At 42.4% G+C, this 21,013-nt stretch overlaps 1 protein-coding gene across 1 annotated transcript in view; it reads right to left on the bottom strand.

The window, feature by feature from the left end:
• The window catches only part of LOC124622820 (protein O-mannosyl-transferase TMTC2-like), a 902,746-nt gene that overhangs the window by 343,799 nt on the left and 537,934 nt on the right, over positions 1 to 21,013 (bottom strand). Inside the window, exon 12 of the mRNA XM_047148612.1 lies at positions 17,559 to 17,699. Within this exon, the coding sequence (XP_047004568.1) occupies positions 17,559 to 17,699 (141 nt within the window). The remainder of the gene's footprint in view (positions 1 to 17,558; positions 17,700 to 21,013) is intronic.

Genomic DNA, 21,013 nt, shown 5'->3' with positions numbered 1-21,013 from the left:
GACTGGAATGCTCTGTTTCAAATTCTGAAGATGGCAGTGGTCAAATACAGAGAGTGTTGCTGTTGATTTCTGTATTTCTGGATTTCCGGAAGGTTTTTTACACTGTACCACACAAAACCCAGCTCTAAGCAAAGAATGGAAAGCAGAAAGGTGGAAGGAGTAGAGAAACCAGATGGCAGTTATAAGAGTCGAAGGGCATGAAAGGAAACAGTGGTTGGAAAGGGAGTGAGAAATGGTTGGAGGCTATCCCCGATGTTATTCAGTCCTTACAGGGTGTATCATAAGTAATGACGCAAATGCATACAGTTGAAAGTACACGATACCAGAAGCAAAAAAGTCTCGGTACACATAGGGTCGAAAATGCATACCTTAAGAGCTATGAGCAATTTTTCATCTTCGACACTGTGAAACAAATCTCTTCTACTGCAAGTCCTTTCCTTTCCTTATTTTGGGAACTGGTAGCATGGATCAATACAAGAAAAAATCCGTTATGAACGTAAACCAAGTTCGTTTTTCTGTAGAAACTTTAACACAACCGTGTAATTACAAAAATGTGGCGTGCATAACGTGTGCAAGATACCGCGAAAGTTACTACCTCCACTACTTTTACGATGAACATCACCCCAGCACGTATAAATCATCAAATGTACATTAATAAAAGTATCTGATTTTATATACGAAGTTCCTGTGTACGCCACACAATCCCTTCCTGGAAATTTATTCGGAATTCGAAATTTCCTTTTGTGTTTCCATTTCATACTTTTTATGAAAACATTAATACAATACTTCGAGTACTATTTCGCTTTCTTTCCAGCTTAACATAAAGACTGAAAATTAAAAGAGAATTCCGCCTAGGGACTCGATCCAAACATCGTCTGATTACCGTTCTGTTGCATGAAATGTAGTCGCAATTGCAAATCCGTATCAGCTACATAATGGAACGACGAAAATGAAAATGTGTGCCAGACCGGGACTCGAACCCTGATTTCCAACTTCATGCGAGCGTTCGCCTTAACCACTTTGGCTGCCCGTGCACGACTCACGTTCAGACGCAAACTTTCAGACGTCGACGTTCATAGGCCACAGACTGCACTCGTACATAATACGCAACTCCTGTACACAGTGAGAATGTAATATTTCTGGCTTTGTAGCCATCATATTCAGCTACTAGAAGCTCTTTTTTAAAGTAGTTAAGAAGGCAGCAGTTATAAGATGACTTAATGTAGTGTGAGGTACCGATGACAGATGGTTTGTTATGTACCGGTATTGTGAGAGAGACTGCCTAAATTGTGGTCCTTCTCTTCGATTGGATACTGCGTTCGGTAGTCGCGCGCCAAAATGATAATCTTCTGGCATTAATATTAGACAAACTAAATGCCGTAATAACTTGCATTTCAAATTGAAGCATCTCTCAATAGCGTGCTATCATTCCAATACTTCGCAAGTATTAATAACCAGTAGAATAATCAGCAAATTGCTAAACGAAAAGGCAGACGAAGCTCTACGGGGATCTTCGGATCGCGCTTCACTTGGATGGCTCGCGAAGTGTAAGATCAGAGCTGGTTCGGCAGTCACAGAGGATGGACGTGTTGTGCATCGCGTTATCAGTTACGACTTGATTTGTAATGTCAGATTGTATACCGATTAGGTTCCTTTCAGATTACGCTGATACAATAGCTCCCTACTTAGCAATCATATTCAACCGCTCGCTCACCGATAGATCTGTACCTACAGATTGGAAATTTGCGCAGGTCGCAACCGTGTTTAAGAAGGGTAGTAAGAGTAATCCATCGAACTACAGATCTATATCATTGACGTCGGTTTGCAGTAGGGTTGTTGTTGTTGTGGTCTTCAGTCCCGAGACTGGTTTGATGCAGCTCTCCATGCTACTCTATCCTGTGCAAGCTTAAATCAATACTGTATGTTAACAAATTTCTCTTCTTCAGAAACGCTTTCCTTGCCATTGCCAGCCTACATTTTATATCCTCTCTACTTCGACCATCATCAGTTATTTTGCTCCCCAAATAGCAAAACTCCTTTACTACTTTAAGTGCTTCATTTCCTAATCTAATTCCCTCAGCATCACCCGACTTAACTCGACTACATTCCATTATCCTCGTTTTGCTTTTGTTGATGTTCATCTTATATCCTCCCTTCAAGACACCATCCATTCCGTTCAACTGCTCTTCCAAGTCCTTTGCTGTCTCTGACAGAATTACAATGTCATCGGCAAACCTCAAAGTTTTTATTTCTTCTCCATGAATTTTAATACCTACTCCGAATTTTTCTTTTGTTTCCTTTACTCCTTGCTCAATATACAGATTGAACAACATCGGGGAGAGGCTACAACCCTGTCTTACTCCCTTCCCAACCACTGCTTCCCTTTCATGTCCCTCGACTCTTATAACTGCCATCTGGTTTCTGTACAAATTGTAAATAGCCTTTCGCTCCCTGTATTTTACCCCTGCCACCTTTAGAATTTGGAAGAGAGTATTCCAGTCCACATTGTCAAAAGCTTTCTCTAAGTCTACAAATGCTAGAAACGTAGGTTTGCCTTTCCTTAATCTTGCAGTAGGGTATTGGAGCATATACTGTATTCAAACATTATGAATCACCTCGAAGGGAACGATCTATTGATACGTAATCAGCATGGTTTCAGAAAACATCGTTCTTGTGCAACGCAGCTAGCTCTTTATTCGCACGAAGTAATGGCCGCTATCGACAGGGGATCTCAGGTTGATTCTGTGTTTCTGGATTTCCGGAAAGCTTTTGACACCGTTCCTCACAAGCGACTTCTAATCAAGCTGCGGGCCTATGGGGTATCGTCTCAGTTGTGCGACTGGATTCGTGATTTCCTGTCAGGAAGGTCTCAGCTCGTAGTAATAGACGGCAAATCATCGAGTAAAACTGAAGTGATATCAGGTGTTCCCCAGGGAACGTCCTGGGACCTCTGCTGTTCCTGCTCTATATAAATGACCTGGGTGACAATCTGAGCAGTTCTCTTAGGTTGTTCGCAGGTGATCCTGTAATTTACCGTCAAGTAAGGTCATCCGAAGACCAGTAGCAGTTGCAAAGCGATTTGGAAAAGATGGCTGTATGGTGTGGCAGGTGGCAGTTGACGCTAAATAACGAAAAGTGTGAGGTGATCCACATTAGTTCCAAAAGAAATCCGTTGGAATTCGATTACTCGATAAATAGTACAATTCTCAAGGCTGTCAATTCAACTAAGTACCGGGTGTTAAAATTACGCCGAGCGGTTCTAAGCGCTACAGTTTGGAACCGCGCGATCGCTACGGTCGCAGGTTAGAATCCTGCCTCGGGCATGGGTGTGTGTGATGTTCTTAGGTTAGTTAGGTTTAAGAAGTTCTAAGTTCTAGGGGACTGATGACCTTAGATGTTAAGTCCCATAGTGTTCAGAGCCATTTGAACCATTTTTTGTTAAAATTACGAACACTTCAGTTGGAAAGACCACATAGATAATATTGTGGGGAAGGCGAGCCAAAGGTTGCGTTTCATTGGCAGGACACTTAGAAGATGCAACAAGTCCACTAAAGAGACAGCTTACACTACACTCGTTCGTCCTCTGTTAGAATATTGCTGCGCGGTGTGGGATCCTTACCAGGTGGGATTGACGGAGGACATCGAAAGGGTGCAAAAAAGGGCAGCTTGTTTTGTATTATCACGCAATAGGGGAGAGAGTGTGGCAGATATGATACGCGAGTTGGGATGGAAGTCATTAAAGCAAAGACGTTTTTTGTCGCGGCGAGATCTATTTACGAAATTTCAGTCACCAACTTTCTCTTCCAAATGCGAAAATATTTTGTTGAGCCCAACTTACATAGGTAGGAATGATCATCAAAATAAAATAAGAGAAATCAGAGCTCGAACAGAAAGGTTTAGGTGTTCGTTTTTCCCGTGCACTGTTCGGGAGTGGAATGGTAGAGAGATAGTATGATTGTGGTTCGATGAACCCTCTGCCAAGCACTTAAATGTGAATTGCAGAGTAATCATGTAGATGTAGATGTCTAGTTTGTTAATATGGAAGCTGGTGGGTTAGCATCAGAGGACAGACATGATGTTCGTCGCAGTCAGTGTTAATGATGATGATGTTTGGTTTGTGGGGTGCTCAACCGAATGTTTACAAGAGTCCAATACAGCCACTCTCACGAATGATGATCATGAAATTATGACGACAGCACAAACACTGAGTCCCCGGCCGGGAATGGAACCCGGGACCTCGTGATCCACAGGTAGCAACGCTAGCCACTTTTTTACCTCTTTTTGTTCGTTTTATCTGCTCGGAGTGGACGTCGCGAGACACCCGTCTCGGTTCGTCGTTGATGCATTAACTCAGTTTTTTTTATTAGAGAGGGCAGCTAACCCTCTGACCGAACACGCTGAGTTACCGTGCCGGCGTCACTAGATCACGAGCAGCGGACTGCAGTCAGTGTCAAGACTTTATTAGTAATGTATCGTTATATGGACACGTAGTTGAGAACGGTGTGATAGTAATTACAGAAAATACGAAGTTCATTAATTTGCTGGAGAATAGAAATTATTTGTGACTCTAAAGTGGAATATAATTGTGCAATTTCTCGTGTTCCGCTAATAAAAAGCGAGTGGCATCACGTATAAACAGACTAAATGAAAATTTAATTATTTCTAAAACAACAAGAGTTTATTACAGCCTCAAGATAGCGGATTCATGACCTACGTGCTGTTTTCTGGACGGGGGGCAACAAGTATAGAAGACTGCAGGTTGCTGGACACTTATTAGAACTTATGTATTCCACCCAGGGCGGTGGAAACGAGTAGGCGCCTGGCGTGTACTGCACTCTTAGTACAAATGAGATCAATGGCACGTCATCTGTGGTAACACAGAGGAGGTATAAAGAAGAGAAATATTTTTGAGGGAAGAAAAAATCTGGAAATTTGTGGTACGTTCCTACGGGACCAAACTGCTAAGGTCACCTGTCCCTAGGCTTGCACACTACTCAATCTAACTTAAACTAACTTACACCAAGGCCCACACACACACACACACACACACACACACACACACACTCGAGAGTACTCGAACCTCCTACCGGGGGACCTGCGCAAGGCGCCACAGACCGAGCGGCTACCCCGAGCGGCTTGAAGGAAGGGGTTTATCATAAGCATGTAGAGATAATGTATATCACTCTGTCCCTCTCTCCACCACTCTCTTTTTCAACTTGTCGTAAGGAGCGGACATTTAAACTGAAAGTCGCTGCCAGTTATGGGTGCGAAAATACTGCAGCGCGTGTGTTGTTAAGAAGTACAGTGCAGTGTTCCTTGGGATATTTGTTCTTTTTTTTCCTTTTCGGAGTATTCCGGGTTTATTTGTTTATTTCGATATTAACCGTTTTCTTCGTAACTTCAGCCTCTTTCGACTGGTACTCGGTACACTCGATTCAAACCATCATCGGGTCAAATCTAATAAGTGCTTTTTATAATAAGCAAAACCATCTCTGAAAGTCGAGATCTTTAGACTTCGGAACCTAGAGATGTGTATTATGCAGCAACGCCACCTAAAGTAAGGTTTTGAAAGTCTATTTTATGCAACCTTAGTTGTTTCAGCCAAATCTGACTCCAGTTACACCAATTTTCATTGTGTATTGCAGGTTCGCCGAATTCATACTAAGTGGCCAAAATAGTTCATTCTCTATTGTAATGTATTTTAGGAAACATGAAGTTAGTTTTTCAAAAAATGGCTCTGAGCACTATGGGACTTAACTTCTGAGGTCACCAGTCCCCTAGAACTTAGAACTACTTAAACCTAACTAACCTAAGGACATCACACACATCCATGCCCGAGGCAGGATTCGAACCTGCGACCGTAGTGGTCGCGCGGTTCCAGACTGTAGCGCCTAGAACCGCTCGGCCACCCCGGCCGGGTTTAGTTTTTAATATTACGTTAATTTAAAAGGTACATGCCGGAAAGAAGAAGCTTTTTCTTACGTCCTAAGCTTTCTTCGCACTACGTTGCATACCGTCAGAATGTGGTTTTTAATGTCCACCGAACCATTTTTTTTTCCTATTTCAATCAATGTTAGCCCTAAATTTAGAAAACCTATATGCTGATAAATGGATTCAAGTTCTTAGCACGCCTTTCCACAGGCACTTCGTCCTCTTTCAAAATATTTATGTAGTGAGGAGACTGCTGGTCAAATTTACAAACATGTCGTAGTGTACACGAGGTTCCAGAATGAGTGTTTAGTAACTTTTTACACAATTTGCATTGCGACACACCTACACGTGGGCTTTTTTCGTGACTGGAATATAATTCACAGATTCTTAATTTCCCCTCTGTCTCTGCTCCCGCCGTTATGATAAACGAACTGCAGTGAAACTACTTTCGCAAACATATACATTGACTGATGGTGCAACTTGTTGTCAGGTGCAGCAGGCTGAAAGGGTCCCGTGAAGCTTGCCAGGCTTCCGGAAACCCATGCTGCCCTGCTTTGACCACCGTACCTCAGTACACAGTCTTGTGTCCCCGTTGTGGCAGGTTGAGCTGTTTTAGTGGTTGCGGAAGAGATAGTGGCAGGCACGCTGGAAGGAGGATTTGTGCACCTTTGTGCTCTAGTGGGGACGCAGAGAGGGCAGATGGGAAGAGACAGTGGACAGACGAAGCAACTGGAGCGGCTGGAGACTGTAGGGCAGGGGTGGACAAATTCTGTATTGCGTTCGTGAGCGACCGCGAACGCTGCACTGCCTGTCCTCAGGCGCTGTGAACCGGCAGTTCTCCCTTACTTGTCTGCTAACATCGCTCGTTTGTTACCGATGCGCGCGGTGCAAGACGAGCACATTGACTTCCTGTTGCTAGTGTTATCTCTTTAATACTGTAAACACAGTTAATAAACTGAGATAATACGGTTTGGAACATCGGCAGTAAATCCTTCCAGGCAGAGTTGGGATGTGATTATAGCGATGCGCCGTCTTTTTACGAAGTACGGAGGTTGTCTTGATGTAATTTCAAAACGTTTCTTCAACTTGCGTAGATGCGTAGCCTTATCCATGGACAAGAAAGGACCCCCAGTAAAAGAGTTTGATGACCTACCGTGGGTATTAGATATTGCGTTCTAACTGACCCCACTAAGCATTTGAATGCCTTGAGTACAGCATTACAGGGTATATATCAACTAATTACGGATATTTTTGACACCGGCTTTGGATTTTAAAAGAAAATTGTTTTTGTTGATGAAGCGACTTCCAGAAAGCCATTTGCGTATTTATCGATTGTTACAATAGTTATAAATGAGATAAATCTTACAGAAGGAGACTTAGAGCGAATATTTTGATGAAATGTTTACGGTGCTACAGGCTTTGTTACAAAACTTTGAGAGTATATGTAGTGATTTAAATCGATTTGAAATTGGTGTAACTGTCTTTGCTGCTCTTTTTGCAATTGGTGTTGAAAATGTGCATATTGAAATTCAGTTGGAGCTTATTGACTTTCGTTGTAGCCATGTCCCCAATGAAAGGTTTCAGTGTACTCGTGTGCTCACTGAGAGGTTTCTCACCGCAGAAAACACTGAAATGTCTTACACAAGAACTTCCCTAGAGAATAGTTTCCGCAGCTGTTTCGAATAGCTGCTCTAATCTGTGGTACACTCGGAACCACATATTTGCGTGAAAGTGTTGTTTCAACAATCAAATTAGCGAATCGAATCTTAGTAGTCTAACTGATGTTCATCTGATTGGATGACAAGTAATCTCACTCTAAATGTTGAGATGCTAGCCAAGAAACATTTAAAAACTATAGCAGAATAATGAAAACAGATGTTTCTTTCTCCTTAATAAGTTGCAGGCTAGCTCCGAACTTCACACTTGGCAGTAAGGTTACATGTATTATGTTAATACATATTTGATAAGAAAGCATATGTTCTTTGCTTGTTGTTTTATGTGTGCATTGTATCTGTGATCAGGAAATAAAGTCGATGAGAGTGGCATTTTATTCTGGTTTTTTTTTTTTTTTTACTGTAAGCTCCCCCGCCCCCTCCCCCCCCCCCCCTGATGTTAACAATTACTGTTGTGACTTGGCAAGACAGCCAAGCCACTATGAGGAAGCCGAAAGGCACGCGTTTAAGCTCACGCAGGCTGGCGTGAGGTCTGTAACAGGACACGGAAATGAGAATAGCCAAAAACGTACGTAGCTGCTGGAATACTTAACTTTAATCCACAATTGGTGAACATCGCTCGTGACGGTACATGTTTTACAGCATCAATAGTGATTGGTAATGGCGCCTTGCTAGGTCGTAGCAAATGACGTAGCTGAAGGCTATGCTAACTATCGTCTCAACAAATGAAAGCGTATTTTGTCAGTGAATCATCGCTAGCAAAGTCGGCTGTACAACTGGGGCGAGTGCTAGGAAGTCTCGCTAGACCCGCCGTGTGGCGGCGCTCGGTCTGCAATCACTGATAGTGGCGACACGCGGGTCCGACATATACTAGCGGACCGCGGCCGATTTAAAGGCTACCACCTAGCAAGTGTGGTGTCTGGCGGTGACACCACAATTACCGTCCAATCTCCCTTCTGACAACTTTATCCAAAATTCTAGAAACAGTAATGTATTCAAGAGTAGCTTCATACAGTTGTAAGAATGAAGTACTAAGAAAATGTCAATTTGGTTTTCAAAAAGGCTTCTCAACAGAAAATGCTACATATGCTTTCACTGATCAAATAATAAATGCTCTGAATAACCGAACATCACCCGTTGGGGTTTTTGGTGATCTCTCAAAGGCTTTTAACTGTGTGAATCATGAAATTCTTCTAGATAAGCTTAAGTATTGTGGGTATGAGTGGGACAATGCACGAATGGTTCGCTTCATATTTAACTGGAAGAGCGCAGAAGTTTGAAATTAACAGTACAGGTAGTTGGCGCTTTGTCAACTTCAGCCATTTTCCATATTTACACATAACTTGTCATTTACGCCGGAGAAGGAATTGTGTAGTGTGTAGTGTGTAAGTAGTGAATTCTTGTGTATCCTGGAAATTTAACGAAGGAAGCTTTCATTAGATTACAAGTGCCGCGTTTGGTGAGTTTCGTATTTATACTTGGTTATTGCGCAAATATGCACTTTAGACGCAGCCGCGCCAACTCGTACTTATAAGAGCCTGGTACACGATTTAATAAACGTTTTTTTTTTTTTTTTTTTTGGCCATCAGTCTACTGACTGGTTTGATGCGGCCCGCCACGAATTCCTTTCCTGTGCTAACCTCTTCATCTCACTTGCAACCTACGTCCTCAATTATTTGCTTGACGTATTCCAATCTCTGTCTTCCTCTACAGTTTTTGCCCTCTACAGCTCCCTCTAGTACCATGGAAGTCATTCCCTCATGTCTTAGCAGATGTCCTATCATCCTGTCCCTTCTCCTTTTCAGTGTTTTCCACATATTCCTTTCCTCTCCGATTCTGTGTAAAACCTCCTCATTCCTTACCTTATCAGTCCACCTAATTTTCAACATTCGTCTATAGCACCACATCTCAAATGCTTCGATTCTCTTCTGTTCCGGTTTTCCCACAGTCCATGTTTCACTACCATACAATGCTGTACTCCAGACGTACATCATCAGAAATTAATTCCTCAAATTAAGGCCGGTGTTTGATATTAGTAGATTTCTCTTGGCCAGAAATGCCTCTTTTGCCATAGCGAGTCTGCTTTTGATGTCCTCCTTGCTCCGTCCGTCATTGGTTATTTTACTGCCTAGGAAGCAGAATTCCTTAACTTCATTGACTTCGTGACCATCAATCCTGATGTTACGTTTCTCACTGTTCTCATTTCTACTACTTCCCATTATCTTCGTCTTTCTCCGATTTACTCTCAAACCATACTGTGTACTCATTAGACTGTTCATTCCGTTCAGCAGATCATTTAATTCTTCTTCACTTTCACTCAGGATAGCAATGTCATCAGCGAATCGTACCATTGATATCCTTTCACCTTGTATTTTAATTCCACTCCTGAACCTTTCTTTTATTCCCATCATTGCTTCCTCGATGTACAGATTGAAGGGTAGGGGCGAAAGGCTACAGCCTTGTCTTACACCTTTCTTAATACGAGCACTTCGTTCTTGATCGTCCACTCTTATTATTCCCTCTTGGTTGTTGTACATATTGTCTATGACCCATCTCTCCCTATAGCTTACCCCTACGTTTTTCAGAATCTCGAACGGCTTGTACCATTTTATATTGTCGAGCGCTTTTTCCAGGTCGACAAATCCTATGAAAGTGTCTTGATTTTTCTTTAGCCTTGCTTCTATTATTAGCCGTAACGTCAGAATTGCCTCTCTCGTCCATTTACTTTCCTAAAGCCAAACTGATCGTCACCTAGCGCATTCTCAATTTTCTTTTCCATTCTTCTGTATATTATTCTTGTAAGCAGCTTCGATGCATGAGCTGTTAAGCTGATTGTGCGATAATTCTCGCACTTGTCAGCTCTTGCCGTCTTCGGAATTGTGTGGATGATGCTTTTCCGAAAGTCAGATGGTATGTCGCCAGACTCATATATTCTGCACACCAACGTGAATAGTCGTTTTGTTGCCACTTCCCCCAATGATTTTAGAAATTCTGGTGGAATGTTATCTATTCCTTCTGCCTTATTTGACCGTAAGTCCTTCAAAGCTCTTTTAAATTCCGATTCTAATACTGGATCCCCTATCTCTTCTAAATCGACTCCTGTTTCTTCTTCTATCACATCAGACAAATCTTCACCCTCATAGAGGCTTTCAATGTATTCTTTCCACCTATCTCTGCATTTAACAGTGGAATTCCCGTTGCACTCTTAATGTTACCACCGTTGCTTTTAATGTAACCAAAGGTTGTTTTGACTTTCCTGTATGCTGAGTCGGTCCTTCCGACAATCATATCTTTTTCGATGTCTTCACATTTTTCCTGCTGCCATTTCGTCTTAGCTCCCCTGCACTTCCTATTTATTTCATTCCTCAGCGTTTTGTATTTCTGTATTCCTGATTTTCCCGGAACATGTTTGTACTTCCTCCTTTCATCAATCAACTGAAGTATTTCTTCTGTTACCCATGGTTTCTTCGCAGCTACCTTCTTTGTACCTATGTTTTCCTTCCCAACTTCTGTGATGGCCCTTTTTAGAGATGTCCATTCCTCTTCAACTGTACTGCCTACTGCGCTATTCCTTATTCATTATCAAATATTTAATTTGAATTCCGCCAAGGAAATAAAACATAAACGTAATACGCGATTCTATCACAGAAATTTATTTATACATGTTTCTTGCACTTTTATTGTTTATTCGGACAGCAAAGAGAAGCAGCAATAAGCAAATAAAACGCGAGATTTTTGTGCCTAATCCACATATAGATGTAAACATGAGCGGAATGAAAGCTCAAAGTAGCACAATCTAAAACTCTGTGCGGGACTCTCCCACAATATTTCAGACAACTTGAACAAAACAACACAGTTCGTATAAGCTACGTTCTGTGTTTAGCATTCGTTGGGAAACAAAATGGCGGATGCGCCAGCCTGTGCTTTTAGGAGCTCTAGTTAACAGTACAAATTTATGCATGTGTTGTGGCGTAACGTCCGTTTGCAACAGCGAGGCGTAAGACTTGCGTACCCCCTGTTTGCTCTACACAGGTACCACATGTTACGACTCTTGCGTTCCGTTTCGGAAGTTTTGACTCTTGAATTCCGTTTTTTTTGTGGTTTCCATTTAAGTAAGAGGTCTATGCAGCATCTCGCCTGCTCTCACTATTCATCAAATTAACTCACTGCGGTGATCTATTCTTACCACATGACGCACAATCTATGAGCAATGTGTAGAATGACAACCGCCAAGGCTTCAGAAGAAGAACAGACACGTAAACGACCGGACAGACAGTTTACAATTTTTTGGGAAAAGATGGCTGACGAGAGAGATTTGAACACGGGTCTCCCGCCTTGCAGCCCAACAGTGTTACCAAACAACAACAACGCCATTCTTGTTCTCTCGGAGTTGGACCCCTAAATGTTTCTGTTTTGCTTCTTTTTTCACGGTTCAGTACACCTTCTTTCTGTTTTTATGCTTGATCTGTGTTCAGTTTTTGACGTGCTATCCACTGGGCGATCTTACCACTAAACCTCAACATGAAATACGAGCTGTTCGCATACGGCAAAAAACAATGCACAAGATATACACTACTGCCCATTACAATTGCTACACCAAAAAGAAATGCAGATGACAAACGGTTATTCATTGGACAAATATATTATACTAGAACTGACGTGTGATTACATTTTCACGCAATTTGGGTCCATAGATCCTGAAAAATCAGTACCCAGAACAACCACCTCTGGCCGTAATAACGGTCTTAATACGCCTGGGCATTGAGTCAAACAGAGCTTGGATGGCGTGTACAGGTACAGCTGCCCATGCAGCTTCAAAACGATACCACAGTTCATCAACAGTAGTGACGGACGTATTGTGACGAGCCAGTTTCTCGGCCACCATTGACCAGACGAGATGAGATCTGGAGAATGTGCCGGCCAGGGCGGCAGTCGAACATTTTCTGTATCCAGAAAGGCCCGTGCAGGGTCTGCAACGTGCGGTCGTGCACTATCATGCTGAAATGTAGGGTTTCGCAGGGAACGAATGAAGGGTACAGCCACGGGTCGTAACACATCTGAAATGTAGCCTCCACTGTTCAAAGTGCCGTCAATGCGAACAAGAGGTGACCGAGACGTGTAACCAATGGCATCCCATAACATCACGCCAGGTGATACGCCAGTATGGCGATGACAATACACGCTTCCAATGTGCGTTCACCGCGATATCGCCAAACACGGATGCGACCATCATGATGCTGTAAACAGAACCTGGATTCATCCGAAAAAATGACGTTTTGCCACTCGTGCACCCAGGTTCGTCGTTGAGTACACCATCGCAGGCGCTCCTGTCTGTGATGCAGCGTCAAGGATAACCGCAGCCATGGTCGCCGAGCTGATAGTCCATGCTGCTGCAAACGTCGTCGAACTGTTCGTGCAGATGGTTGTCGTCTTGCAAACACCCCCATCTGTTGACTCAGGGATCGAGACGTGGCTGCACGATCCGTTACAGCCATGCGGATAAGATGCCTGTCATCTCAACTGCTAGTGATACGAGACCGTTGGGATCCAGCACGGCGTTCTGTATTACGCTCCTGAACCCACCGATTCCATATTCTGCTGACAGTCATTGGATTTCGGCCAACGCGAGCAGCAATGTCGCGATACGAAAAACGGCAATCGCGATAGGCTACAATCCGACCTTTATCAGGGTCGGAAACGTGATGGTACGCATTTCTCCTCCTTACACGAGGCATCACTACAACGTTTCACGAGGCAACGTCGGTCAACTGCTGTTTGTGTATGAGAAATGGGTTGGAAACTTTCCTCATGTCAGCACGTTGTAGGTGTCGCCACCGGTGCCAACCTTGTGTGAATGCTCTGAAAAGCTAATCATTTGCATATCACAGCATCTTGTTCCTGTCGGTTAAATTTCTCGTCTGTAGCACGTCATCTGCGTGGAGTAACAATTTTAATGGCCAGTAGTGTATTATGTCGTAAATATACATTGTGTTGTCATTCTATAATAATTACTACAATGCAAATAATTACGCGCGTGACTACAAACTCGAACACCGACCTTCGATCGTATATTATGGGCAGTTCTCAGTACTGTTCGCGAGTAAGAGAATGCGAGCTACTCGCATATCTTGCGCGACGGCCACACGCATGCCCACACAGCCCACGGGCGGCTCACGTGTTCAGCCCTGCTTTAAGGTCTTCGTAAACGATCATATATTTTGTCAAACTTAACTATGCCTGAAAAATACGCGAATTTGACTGTGTACGGTGCTGTTTGGCGTGTTTGTCAAACATAGATCGCGTTTGACGTGATGCGAGAAATTTTGATTTACTAAAAGTTTGACTAGCTGGCGGACGCTGTTTGTACCGATGTTTCACGGGTAGTAAAAAATTGTTTTATTACAATTTATCTCACTGCATGGTGAGTTTCTACAACTGTGGAAACTACGATTCAGGATAAAAATAAAATTGTGCTGACAGTTAGCAAAATGGTACAGCTATACATTACACATGAACAGGTTATGAAAAAAATCAGTATTTTACGAATGACATGCAAGCGGGAGTGCAATGAAATAAAAAAATCGAAGTTCTCCGGTTCTTCTACGGGCGATGTAGACTATGCGTTCCCATGTTCTGATATATTCATGAACTGCCATTAGAGAACCAAGTAGAAGAGAAGAAATTTTGGCATACGGTAGTTGTGCCTTCTTTTTCAATATGAGAGCGAAATAACTCTAAACAAGTTATTAAACGTTTCACAGTCCATCTGCAGAAAACTGAAGTAATCATCAGGTTCTGAGTGTAACATTTGCATTATGTAACAGGTTTTCATGTGTATATGCCTCCCTGGTTTTAAAAAAATTTCCTGGATCAGCCCCTTGTTTTCGTCGTCTTCTTTAAACGCAGTGGCAGAGTCAGTGATAGAAATGCTGAGCTGCATTTGTAACCATTCCCATGAGTGGTAAAATCTAGCATAGGTGAAAAGCCTCTGCTTCAAAAGTAAGGTTATATCGAAAAGCTTCCTTGGTACTGTATGAGTTCCTTTCATATATTTTTGGCTAAATAGGAGCGCATTTGACAGATACGTTTGCTTTTTTACTAGGGACTCAACAAGTTTTTCAAAGAATGAGATTTTCACTCTGTAGCGGAGTGTGCGCTGATACGAAACTTCCTGACAGATTAGAACTGGGTGCCGGACGGAGACTCGAACTCGGGACCTTTGCCTTTCGCGGGCAAGTGCTCTACCATCTGAGCTAGTCAAGCGCAACTCACGCCCCGTCCTCACAGATTTACATCTGCCGGTATCCCGTCTCCTACCTTCCAAACTTCACAGGAGGTCTCCTGCGAACCTTGAAGAACTAGCACTCCTGAAAGACTGGAGAGCTCCTGTGAAGTTTGGAAGATAGGAGACGAGGTACTGGCACATGTAAAGCTGTGAGGACGGGGCGTCAGTCGTGCTTGGGTAGCTCAGATGGTTTACCGACACTGTAGCTCAGCGTGTTCGGTCAGAGAGCGGGTTGGCCTCTGTAATAAAAAAACTGAGTGAAACGATCAACAAACGAACTTGACCGGATGTCATGTGACGTCCGCAACGAACAAACACAACGATCGACAACGAACAAAATGGAGGGAAAAAATGGTAGAGCTCTTGCCCGCGGAAGGCAAAGGTCCCGAGTTCGAGTCTCAGTCCGGCACACAGTTTTAATCTATCAGGAAGTTTCAAGTTTTTCAAAATTTCGTTGTCCATTCGACGAAAGTCGATGTAATCATCGGGTTCTGAAAGTAATATTTCCTTTAGAAGATATTTTTCTTACTAATTTTCAGCCATTCCCTGGGCCGGCGTCTTGTTTTCTTGTTCTTCTTTAAACAGGCTTCCAAATCCAGTTCTCTGTCTGCATTTGTGGCCATTCTCACTGTTGTCAAAATACTTACGAACAAAATACGAACAGGAGCAGTATTTGTTTCAAAGTGAGGTTAAACTGACGAACTCTGTGAGACCTGAGTTTCTCCTGGTGTATACAACTTTGCAATAACTTCCGGGAATTCAGTCAGGTGACACTTTCAGCGACCGCCGATATATGCGTACGGCGGGTGTATATCGCATTCCTTGTAGCTGCGGCATGGCACATATTGATCAAACTATCAGGACAGTGGAGGACCGATGTACTGATCATAAACGGCACGCACGATTACAGCAGCCAAGTAGATCTGCTATTGCCGAACATTTCTTGGATACTGGTCACCCCATGTTATATGATAACACCGAGATATTGACGTGTACGTCCAGCTATTGTGATAGTGTTATTAAGGAGGCAGTTGAGATTAAATTAGCGAGGAACCTCGTTAACAGGGATGGAAGTTTTTGTTTAAACTCTGTTTGGAATCCGGGTCTCTCCCTTGTCAAAGAACAGAGCGACAGAGTCAATGCTACCTCACCTGCGAGTTCGTAATGTCACTATCGACATCTCTGAGTTTGGTCATCTTTGGTGGCACTCATAGAGTAAATATCTCTGGTGTGAGCATTCACATGCGCAGAACAGATTTTGTGTTGTCAACATACATTGCCGGCCTGGTCACGTGATCTCGGGACGTCGTGTGTTTGTCCGTATAGCGCCCTGTATGTTTCGAATGTCACTACATCCCTAGTACAGACGGATTCTTTTCGTACGTGTCGTGAATTATTTATAAATGTTGCCCAGACATTTTAACAGTATCCATTTTATACTGGGAATAAACCAGCTACGTAACTTTTAAGGGCAAGTGATATTAAATCCTGCTTCTTTGCGATAGGTGTCACAGTTCAGATGCACTCGATTTTTGGTAATTTTCGGTATGATACGAGAATTTATAGTATTACAGAGCCTGACGTACATTTTTGCAGTGATAGTCTTGCAAAACGACTTGACAGTACGCTAGTACTTTTGCAAGTGTCCGAAAAACACCGAATTTGCCACACATTAGCGATTATATCCCTGCTAATTCGTCCTTTTTTCTGCTATTTCTGCGTATTTATTTTCTCGTTTTTGCGACCTAAAGCACAATTATTCTTACTGGTGATACTTTGAAGTATTTATTTAACGCATTTTACGCACTTGCTCCCAGTTTATTAAATAAAGAGTAGACTGTGTAATCTACATACATAATCGACAAGTCACTGATAAATACTGAAACAACTAACCATTCCCTTTCCTGTTCCACTAGCAAATTTACGAGAGGAAGTGGTTGTTTGTAAGTTTTTGTACGAGCCGTAATATCTATTATATAGTCATAAAATCGTAGAAAAATAAGTCTACAGAATCAAGCCTTAATTATAATGCGCCTCGGAATTTTTAAACATATACAGTGTCTCTTACTAATATGATAACTATAATTAGAGCTGCATGGTATGTACCCATGAAAAGTTACTATCCCTCCATTCACATACTTTTCTTTGCATCCGTAGCAACAACAGTAATTCACCATCGCTATTACACTATCAACAAACGGTGAAAACACAACAAAGACTCTTGACATTATAAACTTCAAACGCTGCAGAAAGCACACACGCACAGCGAAGTCCCGAAAACACGTGACAGTCCTGGTTTAATGTTGACAACATGCGCAGAACACAATGCTCACTCCAGAGATATTTACTGTATGGTGGCACTTGTGTCCAGTGTGTGTGTTATCTTTCCTGCATCTGTCTGAGAACCGAGGTTTTAAATTTGCATGTACGTCGTCTGTCCGTTGCAGTTTGCCTTGAAAACGGCGGGGAGTTCTCCCGCCGAAATATTGGCGGTCGCTGAAAGTGTTACCTGGCTGAATTCCCGGAAGTTATTTGAATGACGAACTCTGTACGTGTAAAGCCTTGTTTGACAAACCCGCAGCTAGACGAGGGCGCGTTTGACAAACAAGTGCACCCGTTTACGGGAGTGTTTCGAGAGAGAAGCAGCGGCGGCTGGTGAGACTACTCACGTTGCGGGCGAGCAAGCGTCCGTAGGTGAGATGCGCGGGCACGTGGTCCGGCTTGGCTCTCAGGCTTTCCTGGAACCAGCGCTCTGCCTCGGCATGCCGCCCCAGCCTCGCCTGCGCCTCCCCCAGCAGGTTGAACAGGCTCTGCAACAACAGCAACAGTCGTGTACGCCGAGCAACCACAGACCTCGAGAAAACTCAAAACCTGAAGAGTGAAGGGAGTGGGACAACGACGAAAAGGTGTAGGACGTATGCGTTCTTCCCCCAACATCAAGGGCCGGCCGGTGTGGCCGAGCGGTTTTAGGCGCTTCAGTCTGGAACCGCGCGACCGCTAAGGTCGCAGGTTCGAATCCTGCCTCGGGCATGGATGTGTGTGATGTCCTTAGGTTAGTTAGGTTTAAGTAGTTTAAGTTCTAGGGGACTGATGACCTCAGATGTTAAGTCCCATAGTGATCAGAGCCATTTGAACCATTTGAGCCCCCAACATCAGGGAGTCGTTGAGGATGAAACATGTCAGTCTCTGTCGAGACATGATTCATTTCTCCACCTGACACGAGTTATACTCTACACTTCAGGTGCATGTACAGGGTGTTTCAAAAATGACCGGTATATTTGAAATGGCAATAAAAACTAAACGAGCAGCGATAGAAATACACCGGTTGTTGTAATATGCTTGGGACAACAGTACATTTTCAGGCAGACAAACTTTCGAAATTACAGTAGTTACAATTTTCAACAACAGATGGCGCTGCAAGTGATGTGAAAGATATAGAAGACAACGCAGTCTGTGGGTGCGCCATTCTGTACGTCGTCTTTCTGCTGTAAGCGTGTGCTGTTCACAACGTGCAAGTGTGCTGTAGACAGTCCGTCAGTTCACCTGATAATGGCGACATGTTTGATCGCCGAAATATTAAAAAAAAAAAAAAATGTGCCCGTTGGACACTATAGGCCGGCAGCATACCCGTGGATATTTTGATTATCAAATACGCCGGGAGAAACTCAAGAATCACACATTATACTTAATACATCGAAAATTACAGAGGCTGTGTATATGTTCTCTATTTGATGTGAAATTCTGCAAAACAGTTTCTGCTTGAAGTAAAGCATAAATTAACACCACACTGTTCACAAATATTGTAAGTGCGATTTTCAACACACTTTGAAGCACAATGAACGCATCTCTTCCTTACGTCTGATTTTATCATTCAGTGCTCTGGACTCTTTGGATTGCAACTGGTCTGCAACCTTCTTGATGTTTTCTCTACTGTTGATAAATTCCTTCGTCGACTTGAATAATTTCCAAAATAGATTTCTCGCAATGCATTGTCTAAACTCTAGGGATGATAGTGTTGATTTGAATCCTGATTCTTCTGCCAATTTTGAATATATTAGATATGCATTGTTTACACTAATGTCAAGAAGATCAAAGAAAATTCTCAGGTAATACTTAATCTTTGCTTTCCTGTCGATGTCATAAGTCACATTCTTCTGATCCATAAGGTCCACCTCTCCCATCCAATTGTTGCACTTTCTTATCATAAGAGGACACTCAACATTGATGTTTTCAGAAGAACCAGACTGACGCCTCTTCACTGTCGTACATGGTATTGGGGAAATAAAATTAGTCACTAGAAAAAGTGGCTTGTTATCCATCCATTTGAGGATTGTCAGACCATTGCTACTGAGACTGTATGAATCACCACTTTTCATTTCCTTGTCTGGAGGGAATGTCTTTGGGACGTTTTTACGATTGGTGCACACTGTTCCACATGATCTGATATTTTGTAAACCAAGGTAATACTGCAAAGCTGGAGAGTTAAATAAGTTATCTATGTAAATTTCATATCCCAGTCCGGATAGTGATTTTGTCAGTTGCAGAACTACTGACTCACCGAGCCCTACTTCAGGACCTGCGTTTTTTTGCCAGTGTATAAATCACGCTCAAATAGGTAGCCAGTTTCCGAATCACATCTGCACCACATTTTGAAACCCCATTTGAATGGCTTATTTTTGACATACTGTCGCATAATATTACGTCCTTTGAATCTGATCATATGCTCATCTACAGATTGAGCCCTAGTTGCACTAAGAGATTCCTGGAAGGTTTTCTTCAAATGGGTAATTACAGGTCTCACTTTGTATGTGCGGTGTTTCTTTATTGACTGATCTGCATTGTTGGAAAAATGTAAGTACTTTCGAATCTCTTCAAACCGATGTAGTGGCATAATCTGAGCTGTATAAGGAACACCTAAATCGGGTTCAGTGGCCCAGTAGCTTCTAAATGTAGGCGAAATATGGTACCCCATTACCAGCTTCATGCCAAGAAATGCCTTGATTTCATCTTAATTTGTGCTGAATGCGTTGCCTGATTCTTCTGCATACCGAATACTTTCAGGAATTAATATATCATGCACCAAATCTTTTAGGCCAATAGTGGAAGAAAAAATTTCAAATGGCTGTGGCATTTCACAATTTTCAGTGACACTAAACAAAGCACTTTCCCAAATTCATGATTCACTGAACTGTCTTGGTTGGTAAGTTCTGGACCATTTAAATTCTGGTAAATCTGGAAGGTAATCAGGTACCTCAGCATTTGGTTCTGATATTTCGTCTGTATGCCTTCTTTTACTAGGTGGGGTACGTATTTCTTTTTCAGGATCTTCTATAATAACATGTTCTCTTTCATTTTCCATATCTCCTTCAAGAAAAATTTTTTCTTCATCCAGTAACAGATTATCTTCATCACTACTGCAAGCCTCCTAAATGTGCATAACACTTTCACCAGTGATGAAAAATTCTCTTTTTCTGGAGCACATGACCTAAAAGCAGATTTGAAATTATAACAGTACAAATTTTTCCGCTTATTTAATAAAATGAAAGATAATATATTTTCAATCGAATTTTAAATACCATTCTGCTCCTTTTTTTGATGTAATAGTAACGATTTCATGACATTCAAAACAAGTACACAAATTACCATTGTGGTACATTGGGATAACTATGTCCCAAAGAATGAAAATAAAGTTTTCCACTGATGAAATACAGTTATTTTCTAAATGAATGGTCTAAACTAAAAGAGAAACTTACTTGCATACACTCTCAAGCTTTGACAGTAAGGCAGAGAACTCAATACGCACACAATAAGTGAATAAATTTGTGTGTCCGCTCAAAGTGAGAACCACCAACAATAACTGACGACTAATAGTAGTTACAGTAATTGTTGACACCAAAGATGTACGATATTAAAGAAAACAAATATCTCTGCTTCAAGTAGAGCATCTGCAGCACATCAACTGTGATTACAGTCCAATTAGTAAGGTGATTTATGTGTGGGACAAATGTGTCCCATGTACGTGAAAGGGTTCAAAAACAATTTAAATCAAAAACAAAAGACTGGCGAAACTGCAGACGAAGCACTTCGGAAGCGTTAGGGTCACGCCTTTTCTGGTATGACGCGC

Source organism: Schistocerca americana, chromosome 7, assembly GCF_021461395.2.
Source record: "Schistocerca americana isolate TAMUIC-IGC-003095 chromosome 7, iqSchAmer2.1, whole genome shotgun sequence".
Taxonomy (NCBI): Eukaryota; Metazoa; Arthropoda; class Insecta; order Orthoptera; family Acrididae; genus Schistocerca; species Schistocerca americana.
This window is presented reverse-complemented; position numbering and strand designations above follow the sequence as displayed.